The sequence below is a fragment of the Purpureocillium lilacinum genome (genome assembly GCF_023168085.1).
Source record: "Purpureocillium lilacinum CBS 284.36 DNA, scaffold_2, whole genome shotgun sequence".
NCBI lineage: Eukaryota > Fungi > Ascomycota > Sordariomycetes > Hypocreales > Ophiocordycipitaceae > Purpureocillium > Purpureocillium lilacinum.
The window spans coordinates 3753936-3775960 of NW_027072112.1; the positions used below are offsets into that span (position 1 = coordinate 3753936).

The 22025-nt window shown below is 59.5% G+C and overlaps 5 protein-coding genes across 5 annotated transcripts; 2 read left to right on the forward strand and 3 right to left on the reverse strand.

Annotated features, from left to right (window-relative positions):
- Positions 1–2525: 2525 nt before the first annotated feature.
- Positions 2526–3503, reverse strand: PLICBS_002891 (uncharacterized protein; the record flags this gene model as incomplete). The annotated part of the gene is made up of 2 exons (XM_018322603.1): positions 2526–3110; positions 3171–3503. The coding sequence occupies 2 exons, from the start codon at positions 3501–3503 to the stop codon at positions 2526–2528; spliced, it is 918 nt and encodes a 305-aa protein (XP_018177833.1).
- A 4258-nt stretch (positions 3504–7761) lies between these two features.
- Positions 7762–11873, reverse strand: PLICBS_002892 (GTPase-activating protein; the record flags this gene model as incomplete). Its single annotated transcript, XM_018322604.2, has 2 exons — positions 7762–9425; positions 9479–11873. The coding sequence occupies 2 exons, from the start codon at positions 11871–11873 to the stop codon at positions 7762–7764; spliced, it is 4059 nt and encodes a 1352-aa protein (XP_018177834.1).
- Positions 11874–15229: 3356 nt separating this feature from the next.
- PLICBS_002893 (uncharacterized protein) lies at positions 15230–16189 on the forward strand (the record flags this gene model as incomplete). The annotated part of the gene is made up of 1 exon (XM_018322605.1): positions 15230–16189. The coding sequence occupies one exon, from the start codon at positions 15230–15232 to the stop codon at positions 16187–16189; it is 960 nt and encodes a 319-aa protein (XP_018177835.1).
- Positions 16190–16657: 468 nt separating this feature from the next.
- PLICBS_002894 (E3 ubiquitin-protein ligase bre1) lies at positions 16658–19276 on the reverse strand (the record flags this gene model as incomplete). The annotated part of the gene is made up of 5 exons (XM_018322606.1): positions 16658–16831; positions 16892–18501; positions 18552–18612; positions 18669–18812; positions 19148–19276. The coding sequence occupies 5 exons, from the start codon at positions 19274–19276 to the stop codon at positions 16658–16660; spliced, it is 2118 nt and encodes a 705-aa protein (XP_018177836.1).
- Positions 19277–20739: 1463 nt separating this feature from the next.
- On the forward strand, positions 20740–21600 carry PLICBS_002895 (transcription factor TFIIIB component B; the record flags this gene model as incomplete). Its single annotated transcript, XM_018322607.2, has 1 exon — positions 20740–21600. One exon carries the CDS (start codon positions 20740–20742, stop codon positions 21598–21600), a length of 861 nt encoding a protein of 286 aa, XP_018177837.2.
- Positions 21601–22025: the final 425 nt, after the last annotated feature.

Sequence of the window (22025 nt, forward strand, 5' to 3'; positions counted from 1 at the left end):
TCGCACGTGGAGTAGTGTCGATGCTCGGTGGGTGGATCCGAAGAGGTTCAGGACCCATGGTCCTTGACCTCACAAACCACGGCTTCATCTTGTCGGTTCTGGATGTCAGCGGGGCTGCTCCTCGAAGCGCCATTTTTCCCGCCCCGGAGCGCTGTCGCTGCGGCGTAAATGGCAGTCGATATTTCGGCGTCATAGCTGTGGGTGGCTCTGCCTGGCCCACGCCAGCGCGTTAGAGCGCTCACCTGTTGCCAACCTCGATGGACCGCGGCACCGGGACCCGTCTAACAAGGCGCGATCGGACGGCGCCAAGCTATTGATTGCAGATCGGCGCCGACGATTGCCAGGGGACGTGGTCCTTTGCACAGTTGATGAAAAACGTGCGATATGCATGGCTCAGCCTGGCTTGCCCCAGAGTCCGGATACTCGGATCCGGGCTTGTTCTCTCGCAGATGAGTGGTTCCTTTGCGCAGCAATGCCCTTTCCTTTTGATCACTCTGGCTCAGGTGAGCTAGAATGTGCGCCGTTGATCTTGGTACGCTGTTGCCAGTCTACGTCTGCCATCTTGTGGGCACATTTGCTTGCCACAGGTCTTGAGTACTTTGTGTCTCTGTGCGGGAAGAGAACAACACACAAGATGCTTACATATCGGTATAGGAGAAGACACGCTCGCAGTTTCTGATATTGCAGGCCGAAGCCGCGTACTACGGTGAGAGGTGAGTCACAGGCACTGTATGTCGGCAACTCGACATCGAGGCAACGACGGGTCAGTGGCGAGCTATACTGGTACGGACATGAGGCATTCGCCATGGCAGACCACACGCCAGCTTCGTCGTCTTGAAACCGAGCCCACGGCGGCCACGAGGCGGGCTGTTGTTCCTAAGCGCGGGATAGCGCACGGCTGGTCCGTCTTCCGAGACGGTCTCAAGACGGGCGCGGACTGGCCCGTTTCTTTTGGCTTGACAGGCCCCGCAGTCTAACTGTCGCTATCTTGAGGTTTGCAACTTCCACCAGAGGCAGGTCTCGGGGAGGGACTAGCGATGCCATCGTCGCTGATGGGCAGCGCTCGGCTCAGACCAAGTGGGCCCGCGACGTCTGCTTCACATTGCCGGCGATGGCATGGATGCCTGGGTAGCATCTGGCTGGGTGGAACGGTCGAGGCGAGGCAAGCCCAGCGTGGGTCGGGCGTTGTCCTTGTGAGTGCCGGCGGGGGGCGCCGCTGCACGTTTCTCCTGTCTCAAGACTTGATGTCTGACTGGACATGGTCCACGTTGTGGCATACGCTAGGTGGCTTGAGCAGACCACGCCATCGCCATGTGCCCTGTTGGGAAAAAGCAATGGGCCGGAGAATACAGTGATCCGGAGCAGGTCAACAGCCTTCCAGACGGCGAGCACAGCCTTCAGGCGGTCCAGGCCAAAAAGCAACTCGAAACAAGCGCCTCTGGAACTTGGGTCCCTCGGCGCCCCGTGGAGCGGGAACGGCGCTCTGCCGCTCCCACCCTTCCTTCCACCCCAAGGTCCGGGTCCCCGGTATCAGGCGCATCTGCGAGGGCGCGATGCAGAGGCCGGGACACTGACTCAGACGGCTCGGGGCTCGTGGCGGGAACGGTGGCTTCGTGGGGGAGGCTGATGGGCCCGATGCTCAAGGAGGAGGGGAGGTTCCGTCCATCGCACAGACCGTGAAAGGGAAGCAGAGGGTCTCTCGATGGCAATGGCAACACTCAGGCCTGGTCCCGATTGCTCTGCCGTCCCAGCGTTTGCTCAGACTCCATGACCAGGCTACGGTCCCAGGCGCCTGGAAGACGAGCACGGGAGGCCCGGCGGCCTGTCTCAGCAGGTCATACCTTGTACTCATTGCCTTCACGGAGAAATCAGCTTCCACCATCAGGCCATTCAGCAGGGCTGTGTTCCGTTAGGAGAGGCCCTGCTCAGAGCTCAGATGTAGCTTTGTATGTTTGTATGTACCTGTACCTCGAGGACTGTTCCGCGCCGGGCGTCGCCGTCATAGCACACGGCCGCTGCCAGCCTTCCTGCTCGCGCGATTGCCGCGCGCGTGCTGTTCATAACATCCTCTCCTCCGTCGGCTTTCGCCATGTTATCCCCACCACCTACGCTATATCAAATATAACCCAAATGAAAAGTAGAAAATATCTGTCCAGCTGTCCGAGACGAGGACACGGATAAATTAAAGACTTCTAAGTCGCAATGGTTGTCCTCACGCAGATATATCCGTCTGATGACCACAGCGGGCCATCGTCTTCATGTACAAGTCGCTTCCAGAGGGGACGAAATCTGGCCCCTCCCAAATATCCAACAAGGTGAGAACTAATCGTTCAATGCCGGGAAAATATGTATCAGAATCGACTCTTCAAGGCGGGCACGCGGAATGAATGCCGCCGCTACACGAGTCGAGGGAGTTGATGGCGAGTGCATCGGTCTCGATCCCAGCCGTGGCTGCTGGGTTTGCGGTCCCAAATCGAGTGTAACAACTTGGCCGCACAACGGCTGTAGCCTTCTGTTGGGTGTCGCTATAGCAAGGCTGCCAGTACAAGGAAGCCCGCCAGAGCAAAGGTGTAAGACGGGGGCAAAGCGACACCAGCTGCTGACTGGGCCGCGGGCAGAGTGCCGTTGACAAAGTTGGGTCCGCAGACGGCGTTGATTTGCCTCGCAGCGGGCTCGTACTTGTCGGCAACGAACTGTTGCCTGTCGGCCGACGCAGCCCTATAGATGGCCATTGTTTCTTTATTGCACCAGTTGCAGGAGGGCGTGGACGACCCGGGAAGGGCGAGGCCAAAGGGCACAAAGTACAAGAACGAGTCGGACGGCGTCGTGAGGTTCGTTACGGCATTGGCAAAGCAATACATACTCGTAGCGTTGTCCTGGAGGCAAGTTGCTTTGTAGAGCACCTCGTACGCCTTGAGGCCACGCCAAGCTTCGAGAACCAGGGATTGCCGTTGATCGATCTCGGCCTTGCAATTGGCCTCGGTAGTAAGATTTTGGGCGGCCTGGCTGAGAAAATCGGTGCATGTGGAGACGTCCGCTTTGCAAGCGGCATCGAGGACGCGAACTATGCTGAGAAGCTTCTTCTCTGCGTCGAAGAAGCCCCTTGATGTCTGCGGGCAATTAGCACACGACTGCTGAAGTTGGCAATCCATCCCAAGTACATGACATACCTGGACCAGCATGGAAATAGGGTAGCAGCGCTTAAATGTAGGGTCAGAGAGGAGGCGGGACATGAAGTTGGGGCAGCGATTGTCTGAAGAATCTAATTTGAAGTCGGACGGAATGTTGTTGTCGAACGGGGATGGGAGAGGGGATTGCGACACGTCGGCAGTGGGGGAGGCTGTTGTTGTCGGTCTATCAACGGATATCGTGAGTATCGTCGACGCCTTCGATTTGCCGCTACCCTCTGTTGAAGTCACGTCGTCGTCACCCTTGTTGTCTCTTTCCCGTAGCCGCAGCTTGAGTGCAGCGTCGGTGGCCTGCTCCCAGCTCGGGACAGACATTGTAGTCACTGGCGGTGTTGCCGTGAGTATCGAATGAGACCCATCCAGTGCTGGCACGACGGTAACCTCAGTCGACGGGGCATCTAGCTGGGCTAGCGTTGCGCAGCTCAATGTCGCGAGCGTGGCCAGGACTGCCAACGACCTGTGGAGCCGGGGTGGAAGCCATGTTTGTGCGGCTTCGCGTGACGGTCGATTCCATTTGGAAGCCAAGGCTCTGTATGATGATGGCGAGGCCATATCAGGCCGGCTTGCCGCTGACATGAGGATGCAATCTGGCAACAAAAGGGAGTCGCTGCTGGTCGCGGAGTAGGCGATACTGCAGCGTTGCGGCGTGAGCGCACCCCTGAAGCTTTGCAGCTGGCGTGGAATTGGCGTTACGCCTCTGGAACGGGCGCTTGTGTTCCGCAACAACTCTTGTAAGCGGGCTGCTTCAAAGCTCTCGTGTGACGCTCTACCTGGGCCCTGTCCCAGTTGAAAATGACGCACGACGTCTCGGGTTCGTACAGACGAAGTCGGTTCGGCTCGTCTCGGCTCGCGTCGTCTCGGCTCGTCTCGTTCGCGCGATTGGAGCAGTCAATGAATGGCGGGAAGCTGCGGATGCAGTCGCAGGGCGCCGGTGCTCTATCGCGGCGGTCGTCGAGGCTCAGGCGGGCGCTTTTGGGTTTTGGACGCCTCCTGCACTCGGCTCCTTGGCTACACAGCCCGTTGGTGTTGGTGGTGATTCGTGACCTCGCGTGAGCTTGGCGAGGGGGCCTGTGCCGGACCGGAAAGCACAGGGCCGTTCGCGTTTTGGCCCCTTGCTCTGCTCTCGATGTGACCGTTTGTCGGCGCGCAACAGCCCGTAGCAGCCCTTGTATCTCCGGCTGCTGGTCCCGGGGCGGCGATCAAACGAGTGCCGGTGGGCAACAGTGCTCGGCACCCGCGAGGGCCGGAGGAGACGGCGCGGAGTCGGAACAGTCGTCGGTATGTGTAAGGCAGTTGGGTGCAGTGACCGCGAATAGAGTACGTAGTTTAAGTAATGTGTTTCTAAAAATGCCAGCGATCGTCGGCCGTTGAAGGAGAGACAAGAAGCTTGAGGCTCGACGCGCGTGGATGAAAGAAGCAAAGATGGGCAGTGAAAGGTGGGCGAAGGGAGAGGAATCGAGGCGGCCACACACTGCAGATGTCTTTATTCCCCGAAGAGGAAGAGCGGATCCGGGGGCGCGAGCAGGGCGAAGGAGTGGAGGAGGCACGACGGTACGTAGATTTCTTTTTTACTGGAGGTACCTGACCTTACCTTACCTCACCTGCTAGGTGACTTTCGAATGCGTGGGTGAGCAGTGCAGGGACAGATACGAAGTACATCTAGCCCGTACTCGTACGAGGACGGCAACACCCCTGGCACAGCTGGTTGGGCTGTCTCCGCGCCGCGGCGAAGTACCCATACCTCGCTGCCGCTGCCGCCCCGTACCCTGCAGCGGGTAGTGACCTTGACCTTGGGCCCTGACGGGGGCCAGATCGTCAGGAAGGCGGAGCCAGACGCGTGGGTGACATGGCGTGGGCGTGGCGTGGGCTGGGCAGTTCCTTCCTCCCAAGGTTCCCGTCTGCAGGCCGGGTGGCGGCAGAAGGAGGGAAAGTCGGTGGGAGATTCGTCCCTGGACAAGGCAGGCGCAACGCTGGAGCAAGGCATGCGCAGAGCATGCGCAGAGCATGTGCAGAGCACCCGACTCGTACGAGAAAAAAGCGCGGGCGGGGGGTAAATGCCATGGGCACTTGCAGAAGGGGTACGAGCGTGTGATTAAACAGGCCGGCTAGCGATTACTCTGCGCCTCGCACCGGCGGTAGCACTGGCTTAGTCTCTTGGCGTGTGGAAGGAACCACGCGAGTGAGAGGGGTCAAGGGCCGTCGACTCTCACTGCCTGATTTGGGACGGCGACGGGACCTGCCTTGAGGTGGGTGTGTTGCCCTCCACTGTGCTACCCACCATCCAGCCCACCAGTGCCAGGGATTCAGCGACCTGGACCTGTACTACCTACTTGTACCCTCTCTCTCCCGGGGCCCTGCGCCGGCAAACCGTCCAGCCTCGAACCCTGTCCGACAGCGAAACGTGAGTTTTGTTTGCATGCTTGTGCTCTGCTCTCCCCGCGGACCAAGCCTCACAAGCCTTTAAATGTCGCCGACAAGCCAAACTTGCACGGAACCATCCACCGAGTCGTGTCGCGTTGGTCTCGTGCCGTCTCGTGCCTGGCCGCCGGGGGCCGTCCGTCCGTGTCTGCACGCGCGCCCAAATCTCCGGCGCATAGACGCGTGGTATTGCATCAATCCGGACACGTACATGCGTCCTCGGTCAGGTACTGTACTGTATCAGCACCACCGCAATTACGGTGCCAAAGAAAGCATGCCCTTCGCCGCGCCGCCAAATAGTCTGCCGCCACCGCCGTTGGCCCCTCAGGTGAGCCTCCGTCCAGGCCCCGCCCGCCCCGACGCCGCCCGCAGCGCCCGCCCAGCGGCCCAATGGCGGCGCGGCCTCCCCTGCCAAGCCCAAGCCACCCCTGCTGGCGATTGCCCGAGGTGGGCCGGCCGTCCAGGTCCGCCGTGGGAGACGCTGTGGGAGAACACGGACAAGAATGGATTGATGGTTTTTGCCTTTATTTTCCTCCCCTCTCCTTGATGCACTGCACCGCACCGCGAGGCACCACCAGTGTCCACTGTCAAGACTGTCCACCACCACACACACACAGCTGGCCCACCTGCCCACCGTGCTCACCCACCAGACCGAACAGCGTCCCATATGATCCAGGAAGCCGCCCTCATCAGGCACTGCTCAGCACGGCCCGAGCAGCACATGTGCGCGTGCATGGATGGCAGCCAAGCAGGCAACGCAAGCGACGCAACCCGCAGACGATGGCGCCACCCACAGCGACGGCGCCCAACTGTCAACCCCATTTCGCGCCTGTGTTGGTGATTGCTTCGGCAATGACTTCAACAAGCAGCCACACACGGCCTCCGACTAGTACCTAATTTCGAGCGCGTCGGCCAGCCGCCCGCCCTGTCATCCATCCTGGGACCCCCCGCGATGTTGGCTCCCGTGCGCGAGGCGCATCCGCATCCGCATCCCTCCCCTCCCGGCCTCCCTGTTCGCGTCCCGTAACGGCTATCCTTGGTGGCTTTGGCATCCGCCGTCGGCAGCACCCGGCGCCTCGTCTAGTGTTGCCCATTCTCCTCGCAACGGGATTCCAAACCCCCTTGACACCGGCAACGTCCACCCGTCGGACCAAGAAGGGCATCGTGTCTCACGCCCACGCGCCGGTCGGGGTTTGGCTCGGCTGCCGGCTGCCGTCGCCTCGGTTTCACCACGCCGATGCGGACTGCCAAGAACAAGCGTACCTCGTACGGGTCTCTCACATACGTACGTATGCACATCACCAATATTGCATGTGCGTGTAAGTTACTGCGTGCCTCACAACATGCTCTTGGCGCAAAGTCCCCAGATGCGTGAGCTGCATGCGCGAGCAAGGTCATCCACCCACCCATGCCTCTGGTCGACGAGCCCGGCGGGGAACTGTATTATTGTTGGACCGCTTCCAGCCAAGGCCAAGGCCGTGAATGTACAACATGAATGTCTGTACATATGTACTTCGTAATGTAATCCACGCGCCCCCGGTCACGTCTAGGCGTCGTCCTTGACCTGCACGCGCTTGTTTGTTCGTTCTCTTGCCGCCACGCCAGTCACACAAACAACGACGTATATCCCCTCGTGGTATCAGTTGGCCGACCGTACAAGCAAGTTCCACCAATGGATGTTTGCACTTTGCATTCCCAACCTCATGCCGTAACCCGGATTGTGCTGCTGCCTCCAACGCCCCCCCATCGGCGACTACGTCGCAGCCCCCAAGACGGCGGCGACCATCTTGGTCCCCGATTCCCGACGCCTTGATCCAACGACATCATGACCTTTGTCACATACATACGGTACAGTACGAGGTAGCAGTTGGGAAAGGGGTTTGCTTTTATTACTTGCTGCTCGCACTCGAAATGCAATGAGTGCGTGAGCTATATATATATGAGATGTATTCCGACAGGGGGTCGTGATATGGTATGCCCCTCCTCTCTAGACGGCATGGCGTCGCGCCCAGTTCCCTCAACGCCGTGAAATGCAACAAAACTTCGGCCGGTCCACCAACGACACCGACTCTGGATATCATTCCCATCCGCCAATCCGCTCCGCTGACAAATAGCGTAGTATGCATGCCACACTACTCAAACAAACACCCTCCGTCTACCCGGTCTTAGCCAAGCTCTGCAGATTGACCAGCTCCGCGTAGCGGCCGTTCTTCTTCATCAACTCCGAGTGCGTGCCGGCCTCGACAATCCGGCCCTGGTCAAAGACGTAGATGATGTCCGCCTTCTGGATCGTGCTCAGCCGATGGGCCACGGCAATCGTGGTGCGGCCCTTGGCGGCCTTGTCCAGCGCCGCCTGCACTACGTGCTCCGATTCGGAGTCGAGCGCAGACGTCGCCTCATCAAGGAGAAGAATCTTGGGATCCCGAATCAGAGCACGGGCAATAGCAATGCGCTGCTTTTGACCGCCAGAGAGCAAGGCGCCCTTGCTGCCAACGACTGTGTTGAAGCCCTCGGGCAGCGACACGATAAAGTCGTAGATGTTGGCTTCGCGGCACACAAACTCAATCTCTGCATCCGAAACGTCCTCCTTCGGCGTGCCGAGGAGGATGTTTTCCCGGATGCTGCCCTGGTACAGCGTCGGCTCCTGACTGACAAGGGCAATGTGAGAGCGGTAGTCGTTGATGTTGAGCGTGCTGACTTCCTTGCCGTCGATGAAGACGCCACCAGCCAGCGGGTCGTAGAAACGCTCCAGCAGGGCAATCGTTGTGCTCTTGCCGCAGCCAGACGCTCCGACAAGGGCAACGTACTGACCGGGACGGATGGACAGGTTCAGTCCACGCAGCACGGGCTGCTCGGGGCGCGTAGGGTAGCGGAAGTGCACATCGCGGAACTCCACGTGGCCCTCGACGCTCGGGAGGCGGTCACCCTCGTTCGACCACGAGTCGATCGTCGGCTGGCGATCGAAGAGTGTCTTCAGCTCCTGGGCAGCGTGGTGCGCCTTGCCCATGTCAGGGGCGAAGGAGAAGATTGTGCCGGCAGATTGTGCGCCAAAGATGATGGCCATGAAGCACAGGAAGAACTGGAACAAGTCGTACTCGCCCTTTCCAATCAATGTGCCTCCGTACCAGAAGCCCAAAGCGAAGCACAGGAAGATGAAGGACTGCGACGCAGCGTAGAGAGCGCTGGACTTGAGAACCGAAATGAGACTGCGGCGTTGCTGCTCGGCAAGGGAGTTGTGATACATCCGCAGCACGTCCTGCTCGCGTGTAAGCGCGGCGACGGTGCGGATGGCGGAAATAGCCTCGGAGGCAAACGTCGCCGACGAGGCATAGGCGGCCTTGGAGCGGCGCTGGAAGTGAGCCAGCATCCAGAATCGGAAGAAACCGCAGCCCAACAAAATCGGGATGGTAGAAATGCAAACAAGTGAGAGCTTCCACCCAATAGAGAGCGATACAACCATGGCCGCGATGAGCGTTGTCATCATCATGAGCAGGGTGCCCAGGGTCACGCCAGAGAGACCAGCGACATGAGTCGTCTCGGTCGAAAGGAAAGACGTCAGCGCGCCAGCCGTGTTCTCGTCCTGGTCGAAGAAGGCAACGTCCTGCCGCAGCATGGCCCTAAAGGCGCGATCGCGGACGCGGTGAACCAGACGTTCAGAGCACTTCGCAAAGGCAATGCCCTGGGACGAGAAAGCGATGAACTGCACGAAGGCGAGCATGAGGAACATGGCGCTCCAGAAGTCAGAGTCCTTCTTAACCTGGTGGCTGTTGGCGGGCGTGATGGGCACGGCAAGGGTGGTGATTTGCTTGGCGAAAAAGACTGCATGTAATCATTAGCACTTTCCTGGGAAACAACAGAACAAAGCTTCTTACCTGCTGAAGTAGGATTGCCGCCGCCACAGATGGCAGAAAAGACGAGACCAATGATCATCAGCTTCCACTCCGGGCGGTTGAACGACATGATGAGCTTCATCAGCGTCCACAGTCCGTGCTTCTGTGTCTCTTCGGTCTTGCGCTTCTGCAAGGCAACACTCGACGCAGACTTTTGCGTCGATGTGCGCCGGAGCTTGGCAGCGATGTTGTCATCCGGGTCCGCGACGTAGTCGCCTTCCTTGGACATCTTGCGGACAAGCTCCTCTTCCTTCTGGTTGATCCGGTCTTCTTCCTCAGAAGTCAACGTGTCAGTAGCAGCGGCGATGTTCTGAGCAGACACAAGGTTGTAATAGGCGCCCTTCAGTTCCAAGAGCTGGTCATGCGTGCCCTGCTCGACGATGCGGCCGGCCGACATGACGACAATGTTGTGTGCATCCCTAATGGTCGACAGGCGATGAGCAATGGTGATAGTCGTACGACCGGCAGCGGCAGTCTCCAGAGCAGCTTGGACGACACCTTCAGACTTGGTGTCGAGAGCGGAGGTTGCCTCGTCGAGGAGCAAAATCTTGGGGTCGGAGACAACGGCACGCGCAATAGCGATGCGCTGCTTCTGGCCACCAGATAAGAGGAAACCGCGTTCACCGACATTGGTCTCGTAGCCTTCGGGGAGAGAGGAGACGAAATCGTGCGCATTAGCCTTGATGGCGGCCTGGATGACGAGCTCACGCTGCTTCTCCTCATTCTCATTTTCATACTTTGTTCCAATCAAGCCGTGTCGAATGTTGTTGAAGATGGTTGTGCCAAACAAGGTGGGCTCCTGGCTGACCAGGGCCATCTGCTGACGAAGCCACTTGAGGTTCAGCTTGCTGATGTCGTGATCGTCGAGATAGACGGTACCACCGACGGGGTCGTAGAATCGTTCGACAAGCCCGACAATGGTGCTCTTGCCACAGCCAGACGCGCCAACAAGAGCAGTTGTCTTCCCGGCGGGGATCTCGAGGCTCACACCGTCCATGACAACAACCTCTGGGCGGGAGGGATAGATGTGCTTGATATTGGACAAGCGAATGTTTCCCTGAAGATTCTCGATCTTGTCGCCCAGGTCGTCGCTGGGGTCCAACGGGGACTGGCGGTCAATGGTATTGAAGATCTTGGCGGCGGCAGCGATGGCAGTGGTGAACGCCTGTGCGTTGGGAGCGACGTTTCCGAGCTGGAAGGCGCCGATCATGACAGACATCATGATGATGAGAACCTTGGATAGCGGGATGATGCCATCGACAAGGAACTTGCTGCCCTGCCAAAAGGCCAGGCCGTAGTTGAGGAAGAGAATCAACATCATACCAGCGACCATGACGGCCATGGCGCCCTTGAGGCGCCAACCGTAGTGCTCAGCCTTGGCAAGGTGCTTGTCGTACTGCTTGGCCAGGCGGTCCTGAGTACCAAAGGCGACGGCGTTGCGGATGGAGCTGACGACCTCGTCGGCGAGGCTGCCACCTTGAGCGTAGGCCTCGAGCGAGGCCTTGTTGTTCTTGAGCATGTACCTCGAGCCAATGCCGACATTGAGCATGAGAGCGAAGACGGTAGAGGAGAGAATGAGGGTGAGCTTCCAGTAACTGACAAAGCCGATGATGAAGGCCGTGACAAAGGTGGCCAGGGCGGCCAGAGTCAGGGACACCTTTTCCGAGATGCCATCCTGGATGAGATTTGTGTCGGCGGTGATGCGAGTCGTGACCTCGCCGGCGCCAAGCTTGTCGAAGAAGCCAATGTTCTGGCGCATGCAGCTCTCGAGGTAGTGCTCGCGAATCTTGGCGCTGATGTGCTCGCCCGTGTAGATGAAGCCGACAGTGCAGATGTAGGTGACGACGAACTCGCCAATAGCAAGGTAGACGAAGTACAGGACGAACTTGCTCATCTCATCGACAAACTGGTCGTAGGACATGGAGCCGCCGGAGTAGAAGTACTTTTGGAACGTGTTCTGAAGGTTGCCAAAGATGACGGTCATGAGAGGGAGCGCAGCGCCCGAAGCGATGGCGCAGACGACGGAGACGGCGATGATGATGAGATCGTTGCGCGAGGCATACCGATAGAGCACACCGACGCCCTTGGCCAGCTCAGGCGTGAAGACCTGCCTTTTGAGGACTTCGGCCTCGTGCGCAGGCAAGTGGGCGTACAGCTGCTCGATGTCGTCGGCCTTGGGGGGCGGCGCGGCGACCTTGGAGTCGGCCTTGGAGAGGTCGAGTTTCTCGTTGGGAGGCGTTCTCCGGTCCTTGCCTTTAGCGCTTCCATCGTCGGATGAGTAGCCGCCGCGACTCGATGAGCGACCCGAGTGGGCAGTGTCACCGCCGTGGCCGTTGCTCGGGGGCGACGCCTTTTCGACGTCGGGCTCCGCAGCCATCGCGGGTAGCTGAGCGAGACGATCTGTCTCTTCTCGCGGTGTGGCGTCTCGGATGTTGTTAAAGTGAAGCGAAAATTAAGTACGTGCAGGTTTTCGTCGCGAGCGCCTGCCAACAGCGCAGGGAAGGAGTGAGTGGACGAGGTTGCCACCAAGCGACTACAGTGAGTACACAACGGCAGGAGCAACGCACAGTCGATGCGTCAACCGATAGGATTCGATATCGGCTCCACGATCAGGAAAAAAAGTCTTGGCCCGACAAAAACGGAAAGAGAAAGGAAGGAGGGAGCACGGGAACACAGCGGCCGCTACGAAGATTAAGTATGGGTTGGCTTGTTTTTCTGGCGTCCTCCAGCTCGACCCCGAAATCCGTCCCTCCAGCGCCAACGAAACGGCACGCCCCCGACCGTCGAGACGATGAAAGGCGGGTACGCCGCACGGGATAGGAAAGCCCCGAGCTACCAAAGGTCGGTATGACTGGGCCGGGCTGGACTGGACTGTGCTGACCTCGCGCAGCAGAAAAATTAACAATCGGTTCTTGCACCGCAAGCCGTGCGTGCACATTTCGGCCGCCGGCAAGGGGCGTGGGCCGGGCTGCGTACCTCGCACCAAGCACGGAGCGCCCATGCAAGGCATCGCCCTTGAGTTGCGCCCAGTTGCGCCGTTCCCAGCTGTCCTGCCAGGCCTGGCGACGCCGCCACCAACCAACCTGCCCGCCGGGGGGGCTAGTGCCGCTGGCCTGTCGTCAGCCATGGGCCGCACGTATTCCTTCCCCCCGCTGGAACGAGAGCGAAACGAGCCCAGGGCCAAGGACATTTCCGCGTTGGGGGGCTTCCGCCGCCAGCAGCAGCGGTGGAGACGGGTGCGCCGCACCCCGCGACGGGCCCGGACGGGGACAAGACGCACCCCGATGGAAGGGCCAGCTGGTGCTGCGAGACGGCCCGGATACGGCACCGTGATTCACAAGTCGATGACTGCCTGGCCGGGTGACTTGACTGCCTGGCCGCCTGCTGGTCGACTGCAAGACAGGCACGTTCGGAGCGACAGCCGAAGCGGTGCAGGACCCCCCTCGTCCTCGCGTGCGATTCAGCCGGTGCGTTGGCCTGGCACCACTCGGTGCTGTGAGATGATGCGTCCATTGTCGTTTTCGTCGCATTTGCGTCACCGCCGACTCATACCAACTCGTCACGGCGGCGCCGCACCCGCACACCCTATGAAGATTTGTTTCCCCACGCCAACAGCGCCGCCGCTGCTATTGTGCGTGGCGCATTGTTTTGTCGGCCGACAGCCACGACAGTATGTCGGGCGCCAAACGTCGCTTCCATGGCCTTCGTTCTTGCCCTCTGTCCGGCCCCCGCGCCGCAAATGACACTCAGGTATGGACTTGAAACCCCCTGCGGCGGCCTGCAGGCAGCACTGTGTCGAGCCGCTCTCCGTGGTTGAATTACGAATATCGGCATCGGGGGGGCAGTGGGCCGCTCCGTCGCGATGACATCCACAACCCAGATGGGCGCACGTTTTGCAGGCGAGAAAACGGCGAAAAAAGAAGGTCTCGGGGTCTTGCAGTTGTCCGAGCCCGCCCAGCGCCCCCCACCTCTGACCCGTCAGACGGTGGTGGGGTGGGGAACAAAACATAGCGCCCGCTGGGCTGCGCTTCCAAGGTTCCAGTTTGCTGGCGAAGGCGTGGCTGCCGACGCGGCGCAGCTCTCTTCCATTGAGACGACCGGCCACTGGATCGTGTCTGGTGGACGGTGGTCCTTTAACTTTTTATGATGTCGACGACCGCTGTGGCACTACCGGCTACGGCCCGCTGTCGAGGACCTCCTGGCGCACGGGCAAATATGCGAGATGGCAAAACACTCGACTCTGAGATCAGACAGATCTTGTCAACTCCTTGAGATTTGCCCAGATACTCAAAGTCAAACCGCTTGGTTGTCGCCCCTACGCGCGACGTTGAGACACTGAGTGCGTCTTCGGGATGCATTCGCTTGGTGGGTGAAACATCCGTTACGAGCGCCCATGTTGTCTAGCGGCCGGTCGCGGCAATGCCGCGAACGCACATTGCCGGCCGACACTCGCGGCATCATCGTTGCCTAGGACTCATACCGAGTCTTGCAATCGTATCCTTCGTACGACTGAGAAGCATCCGCCGGGTTGAGGGTCCGATGCGAGATGTCGCTTACCCCGGGCAGTGCCGGGATCCATCCATGGATCTCAATCCACGCTGGAGATAACGGGCCGTGACACAACTGGCCACGGGTTTAGGGGAGGAGGTGTGTGAAATTCAGTGCCGCATGCGCTAACAAGCTGCTAGGAGGCAGGCAATGTCGGCCTGTCGGGGCGTCGAATCCCCAAACCCGTTCGCTAGGTGTTGCAATTGTGCCCCGCGCTCCAGGCACTTTGGCGTCCTGTTCTGGAACGAGTGCGAATGTGCATCCCCGCAGAGCGCGCCACATCCGCCTGGCAGGGATATGCTTGGTAATGATGGCCGTTCTGACCCGACTTCATATTGCTGGAAACCTGTGACGTGTGAATGTGAACAAGCCTTAGGGTCTCAACTGTCCGTGACTGTGAGCGCAAGTGCGTCCACGATCGAATTTGATCCAATATGGGAATGTACGTTGGTGGCTCCCCAGGACCTGTGTTGTTTGCGACAGACACAAGTCCACAGTCGATACTGTATCAAGAAGACCCCAAATAGACGAGACCCCGGGGTTTCTGTCAAGATCGTGAATTATGACCATGGCCGCAACATAATCAAAAGTCGCCGGGGGCGGGTACCCGTTCCGCCCCACTGACGAACGCCCCGTCCAGGCGCACGCGGGCGCTGCTGCACGCCGCCTTGTGCACAACGGGCGGGGGCCCAAGCCGTCCAACCTAGGTTCCATGCCGTGCACATCTTGCCAACCCAACCCACGCCCACGGAGCCGTTGCGGCAAAGCCAGGCGGCCAGCGCCACAGTGGATGCGCGCGCGCGCCACAACCACGGCTGGCAGGCAAACACGCGTCAGCCACGTCGCCTCTTCACCACTAAAACTTTCTGGCGTCATTCGACGACGGGCCTTCCCCTTCAGCCTTGCCACGGGCGACGTCACTCTGGACATGTGTCCTCAACTCGGCGTATAATCCGGACAGCGCTTGCTTGTTTGCTTGTTTGGCTCCTTAATAGTCTCTTGACTGCCACTTCGTACGGGATTACCCAGTTATGAGACCTGTTCGCCGTTGAGGTCCAAAGAGATCCGGCGCGTTGCGTCCCGTCTGCGCCCCGAAAGTACAAGACCTTCATCGACGATATACGGACAGCCTTCGGGCATCAGCACTAATCGCCAACTCTCATTACAACACTGGGCAAAGCGACCATGGTGCACGTCAACGGGCTCGCCGCCGCCGCCCTCACACTCACCCTCCCGCTCCTCTCCGCGCCGGGCGCCGCCGCGGCCGGCCGCCCCAAGAATGCCATCCGCCTCTCGGACGTGCAGACGCTGACGCTGCGCGGCCACGGTGCCAAAACCACGCACCGCCGAGTGCCCGCCGCGCCGCAGCTCAAGTGCGTCTCGCGCCCGGACATCTGCCGCCTCTTCGAGCCCGACGTCATGCGCTGCACCAACCAGGGCTCCTCGTACGGCGGCGAGGACGTCGAGTGGAGCTGCGTCGCCTCCCTCCCCGAGGAGCTCGAGCTCGGCGTCGCGGAGGTCGTCTGCGAGGGCTACGACAGCGCCGACGACCCTTACGTCCTCAGGGGCAGCTGCGGCGTCGAGTACACCATGCTGCTCACCAGCAAGGGCGAGCAGCGGTACCCGGACGTCGCTAACCCCCGCGGCCGCATCTTCAGCGACGGCAGCGGCGGCACCGACTTGAGCGCCTGGCTCTTTGCCGTCGTCTTCGTCGCCGTGCTTGGGTGGATCGTGTACTCGGCGTGCTACGGCAACGGCAACGGCCAGCAACGCGGCGGCCGGAGGGTCGGCGGGCCACGATGGGGTGGCGGTGGTGGGGGAGGCGGCGGCGGCGGAGGGTGGAATCCCGGCTGGGGCCCGGGCGGCGATGATCCTCCTCCCCCCTACCCCGGTTCCAAGCCGTCTTCTTCGCGACAGCAGGGCTGGTCGCCGGGTTTCTGGAGTGGCCTGGCAGGCGGCGCCGCTGCCGGATACATGGCCGGGAACAGGAATCGAAATAACGGCGGTCAACGGGACTACGGTAACAACGGCGGCTGGGGCGCCGGGTCCTTGGGCTCGAGACCTTCACCGTCGTCGTCGTCAAGCTCCGGGGGCAGTTCCACCCGTCACGAGAGCACAGGCTTCGGTTCCACGCGACGGAGATAGGGCAAATCGAGAGCTTCAACGTGAACCAGGCGGCAAGCAGCAGCGAAGTGAATCTCAGCATTGAACATGGCTTGCCGATTGCTGGCCACTCGCGTCTGACAAAGGTCGAATCCAAGTACTCAGCCCAAACGCCGCTCGCCGCTCGCCCGTCTTTCATGACGCAGAATGACCCTTTCGTAACATGTACACATTGACGGTCGCTCTCTTCCGTCCTCGTTTCTCCTAAAAGTACAAAATGTCCAAACAACCCCGAGCACATGAGCCCGGGCATCATGACAATCCGAAGAAGCCTCGTTTCAGCGTGACAGGCGTTTGATAGCTGTTCATGCGCGACAAAGCGAACCCAGCCAAGCGCCGTCCCGAACGAGCGAGCTCATGGCCGCCCCTTGCCCGTCCAAACGTCGCCAAACGCCAGATCCTTCAGTAGCCAAGTAGTAACGTGAAGCATGTCATCAAACGGTAAAGTAATTAATGATGCACGGGCATCACATCCATCTTGTCAAACGCTCGCGAGCAGGTGGGACACTTGCGCATCCGGTTGCTGATCCGATCTTCGACGCACTTGTTGCAGAAGAGGTGTCCGCACGTCTTCAGTGCCGTGTTTTTGAAGTTGTTGCGGCAGATGGAGCACAGCGCAAAGGTCTACAGTACTCATGGTTAGCGTTGGCTTCTCCAGCTGCCAATTGTGGCATTCGAACTTACCCGAAGCATCTCTTCCTCCTCTGACGAGTTGCTAAGTGCCTTGCTTCGCCAGTTGTCTCGGTCCTTTTGCGCGTGCTCGATGCGAACCTTGAGCTTCTCAACCTCGGCTTCCTGCGTCGTATTGCGTTCCCTGACGACGGCAGATGCTGCGTCGCGAGACTTGACCAGGTTGCCCAGCTCTTCGATCTGCCGAGAGAGCGAGTCCGCCCGCCGCACCGCCTCTTGAGTGGACGTCTCGAGCTTCTTGTTCTCGACAGCCAACGCGCCGTTGGTCTGCTTGAGGTCCGATAGCTGCTTCTCCAGGTTGCCAAGCAGGGTCCTATTCTGCACTTCCAAGCCCTTCAGCTGAGCAATGATCTCGGAGCTCTTGCTGTTCTGATGCCGCAATGATCTTATCTCATTGTTTCGGGTGTCGGCATCTTTCCGCGCGGCAAAGTACTTTTGATCCGCCTTGCTCTTCTCCGCGATCAGAAGCGCCACCTTCTCCTCGAGAGCCGCAAAGTCCAGGACCTTCTTCTGAGCCAGGTCCTTCATCTTCTTGTACGCCTTCTCGATGGACGGCAATTCCTGGTTGATGGACTGGAAGTCTTGCTGCAGCTTCTTGTACTTTTGTCGCAGCTCCTCCTCGGCGAGCTCCTGGCTGTCGTCGGGGGATGTCATCTCCTCATCCTCGGATGGCTTGAGGCGCGAGATCTCTGACTCGAGTGCCGCGATACGATCGTCCTTGGCATCAACCAGATCCTTGATGTGATCCATCGATGACTTCTCCTGCTCCATGCTGGCTTTCCGCTGAGTATTTTCGGCTAGAATTTCGTCTCGAGCAGAGCGCACGCGGGCGAGATCTTGGTCGCGTGACATGATGTCCGCCTCCAGGTCCTGAGTAATCTGATTCGCATCGGCCTCTAGTTGGTTCTTGAACGTTGTACGCTCGGCCTGCAGTTTCTCTGCTTCTTCTCGCAGCTGCCTGTTCGTCGCTTCCAAGTTATTAATCCGCTTGATGAGGTCTTCGTTCTGGCCCTTGAATGTCTTGAAGACATCCGACCGGACAAGGTCTTCGTCGGTCCATTGTTCCCGGCGAGCCTTGAGGGTTGAGTTCTCGTCTTGCAGGGACTTGATCTCGGCCAGAACCGCATCGAGCTGCTCCTTCTGCTTCGCCGCTGCCGCCGTTGCCTCCTCATATTTCAGCAACAGCTCGTCGACGTTGCCGTTCGTTTCGGTGGTTTCTGCGCCGCCATCGCTGGATGCGGCAGGTGGTCGCGTGGCGTTTGCGAATGCCTTTTGCTCCAGCTTCTGGACCTGGGCACTCTTGGCACGATCGAGTTTCTTTTCGGCCTTGAAATACCTCAGCGTTGCCGCATTGAGCTGCTCTGAGAGCTGCTCCTTCTCGGCGTTCAACCGGTCAAGTTTGAGCATATATTCCTTCTGAGAGGCCAGCAGTCCGGTGAGCCTTTTCTCCAAGGTCGCCGCGTCGGGTGCGAGTTGTCCGCGATGGGCGGCGATGCGTCCGAGTAGCGTTTCGGCCTTTGTTTTGATTGTGTTCGCCTTTTCCTGTACATGGTTCTGGAACTCGTGAAGGTCCTTGAAACTAACGCCGCTGAGGTATGGTGGTTCTGCGAATGGTCAGCGATGCGGATGTCACCGGAGAGAGATACATGCTTACCCTCTGTTGCTGCTGGAGTCGGAAGGTTTTTGTCTGCAAGGCCCTCCAGCTCTTCCATCAACTGTTTCAGGTCAGCCAGCGGGCCCACGGCAAAGGCGGGGGGATGACCGCACTCACCTGTCGCCACCAGGCATCGACGATTCTCAGATGGTCATCGTGATGAACGCATCTTTTATGCAGCTCTTCCAGTCGAGACTCAGCCGTGGCTGCTTTGCGACTATATTCCTGCATTTGACGATATATGGCCCCTCGCGTGTACGCCTGGTGTCGCACGTCAGCATCCGTCCAAATCCATCAAACGGTCGGCCGCAACATGTACGTGATAGAATCATGGTTACGAAGCGTGTGGCAGGGTACGTGAACGGGTGGAACGGGTTCTGGGAGCCGCAGATTGCTGTCGCGAGGCAACGAGCATCATCACTGGCTTGGTGAGCATCAACATCTCAAGCGGCGGCGCCCCGGGGAGGCCGGAAACCCGTGTTGACAGAGAAGAAATGTGTGACTCGGTGGGTAAACTGTTGCGGAACGGCGTGCGCGGTCGCTCGGCCGTTGCAGCGCGAGAAAAGCAGGCGAACAAGGGCGGGATGATCACGTACCTCGATCCAGCCCTCTTCCTTCATCTCGGACGGGTCATCTTTGATCTTGGAGCCGTTAACTGCCACCCTCTTGCTAGGAGGGGCGAGATCGTCGGCGCCGCCGATGGCAGGTCTCTTCCTGTCCTCCATCTTGGAAAGCGTGGACGGACGAGGCGAGGCAGCTGGTGACGTTGCAACAGGCATGAGACGGCGCGTCCAGCAAGGCCTCAGACGCGGTGCAAGGGGCAGCTCAGGGCGAAGGGCTCGACTGCGAAAGGGCCTTGTAGCCGCGTTTCGGTTCGAGGCCGGTCGCGCAGGCTGTCAGCCAGCGAGTCGCGCGGAATTGCGTGGTTGTGATGATGATGGGGGGAGGAGAAGAGGCGTTCGTTTCCCAGGAGTTGAAATTTCGAAGTTGACTCGCGAATCAAGAGGCACGGCCACAGCGCCAAAGAGGCCTAGACTCACGCTATGCCGTATTGGGCAATCCCTTATCGATTTGTGCAGCAACCGGGGCGGCTAATCCTCGCTTGGTGGGGCAACAGTCAGCCCGACCACCTGCCTGCCTGCAACTGCGGGCGATCCAACTTTCTCTTCCTACCACTTGCGCTCCGGCCTCTCTTACATCGAAAAGTTGTTGCTCCTCTATTCCGTATCGCAACCCTCGCTCTCCTCCCACGATGCCCCCCGGGGTAACACAAATACGCTAGTCGCTTATTTACATCTTTAATTCCGCCAACATGAGTTCCATGTTCAAGAAGAAAGGCGGGCCTGCCTTCAAGCCCAAGATTCCCTCGGCGCGGCCCAGAGTCCCCTCGTCCTCCGCGCCAAAGCCTGTTGACCGACGGCCGTCTATCGATGCACCCGCCGAAGCATTGCCTCACGAATTACCCGACAGTCTCGAGACAGCCTCGCAGCCGCCGCCTTCCGAGCGACCTCCATCCCCGGAAAAACAGAAACGGACCTCAAAAAGCGACACAGAACCGTCTCAACCTCCACAAGAGCCGGTCATTGCTGCGAAAGTGCTACCGCAGTCACATGAACAGCCACGGCGAGCCTCGACATCGAGGGCCGCACCGGATGCGCAGGAACAGGCGAGCGCTCCGCCGAGCAAGATACCCACAGAAGCCGAACCTCTGTTGCCCTCCATCGAGACAGGACGCGGGGCAACCGAACAAGCGCCTACACCTACATCCCCTTCCCAAATCGACACCATTCAAGAGACCTCCGCAGGTTCCTCCATAGAAGCGCAAAGCCTGCCCCCCCCTGTCTCAACCACACCTGCCGCGGCGCCGGTCGTCGAAGCCCGTGCGCAACCTGATCGGTCTGAGCCCGCGCCACCGTCGAAACCTGCTACAAAAGCGGCGGGCAAGGGGAGAACCCCAGCCGCCACAACACAACCGCCGGATGGCGACGAGGCCGAAAACGCGAGGCCAAAGAAGCGTCAACGCAAAGCCTCACAACAAAGCGGAGATTCGGCGCCGCCGAAGCCCCGGAAACGCCAGGCCAGCTCGTCGACCGGAGATGGCTCGGAGACGAAACCCAGGCCGAGGAGAGCCCGATCCCTCACGCCAGAAGACGCGGAAAGCCAGTTGGTTGACTTACAACAGCTTAGAATGGCGGACTTGACCAAGGACCTGCGCATTGGCAAAAAGTTCAGCCGACACGATGAACTAAGAGAGCGCGAACGACAGGCCCGTCTCAAGGCTAAGCTGGGCAAGGATGGCGATCAGACAGAGAGGGAAGGGTCAGCCTCAGCGTCCCCCATGCCCGACGGACGGACAAAGAAGAGCGCCACGCCGGGTGGCTCCTCGACCCCGGCACCGGCCTCGGGCCCTCAGTTCCGCATCGTCGACGGTCAGATTGTCGTCGACCAGAGCTCGCTGGTCATGGATCGACACGCACGCGCCGCTGCGGCGCAAGCCGGAGAGGACATGGAGACGATCGAAGAGAACGACTTTACACGATTGATTACTAGCAGTTCATTCATGAACACGTCGAAGCTCAAGGGCCCCAACATCTGGACAGACCAGGAGACGGAACTGTTCTACCGGGGGCTACGCATGTTTGGCACCGAGTTCGAGATGATCTCCAAGATGTTCCCCGGCAAGCAGCGCCGCCACGTCAAGCTCAAGTTCAACCGCGAGGAGCGCCACAACCCGAAGCGCATCGACGCGGCGCTCATTGGCGAGAAGACGATCAAGATGGACATTGCCGAGTACAAGGCCTTCACGGGCGCTGAATACGAGTCCGTCGAGACCATCGAGGCGGAGCAGCGCAAGATTCAGGAGGGGTACGAGGCCGAGCGGCAGCGCATCGCCGACGAGCAGGAGGAGATTATGCGCAAGAAGCGCGAGGAGCTGTTTGCGGACGAGGACGGCGACGAGATGGGCGGCAAGAAGAAGAAGGGCAAGAAGAAGGGCAAGCAGGCCATCCAGTACGGGCTGAACGGTGAGCCCATTACTCAAGACGCTTAGGCAATGGTGGGAATGTGGACGTTGGAATGACCAACAATATACCCGGCGGGAAGACCACACTGGCACAGTTGGATGGAGCAGGCGACTTTTTCGCAGATCTCCAGGCTAGATACGAGCGATGTACACTACCTAGGCCACGTATTTGCAACATGATGATTGCAGCATCACGAGACGTCGCCAATGGGTGTGAGTGAAACTGATATCAGCACTTCTGTCCTGCGGCAGACAACTTCGGGCCCCGGACCAGTACTTGACTGCCAATGGGCGCAGTCGACTATGTAGTGGCAGCCTTATACACCGTCAAATTTCAACACCTCCCGATCAACGACCCATCTCCGGGCTGTGGACGCACATCGTCCGGCACTCCTCAATCCGAGTCCAGCGATTGGTATTTCTCTCGTCCTTGCATTCGTTATCGTATAGGC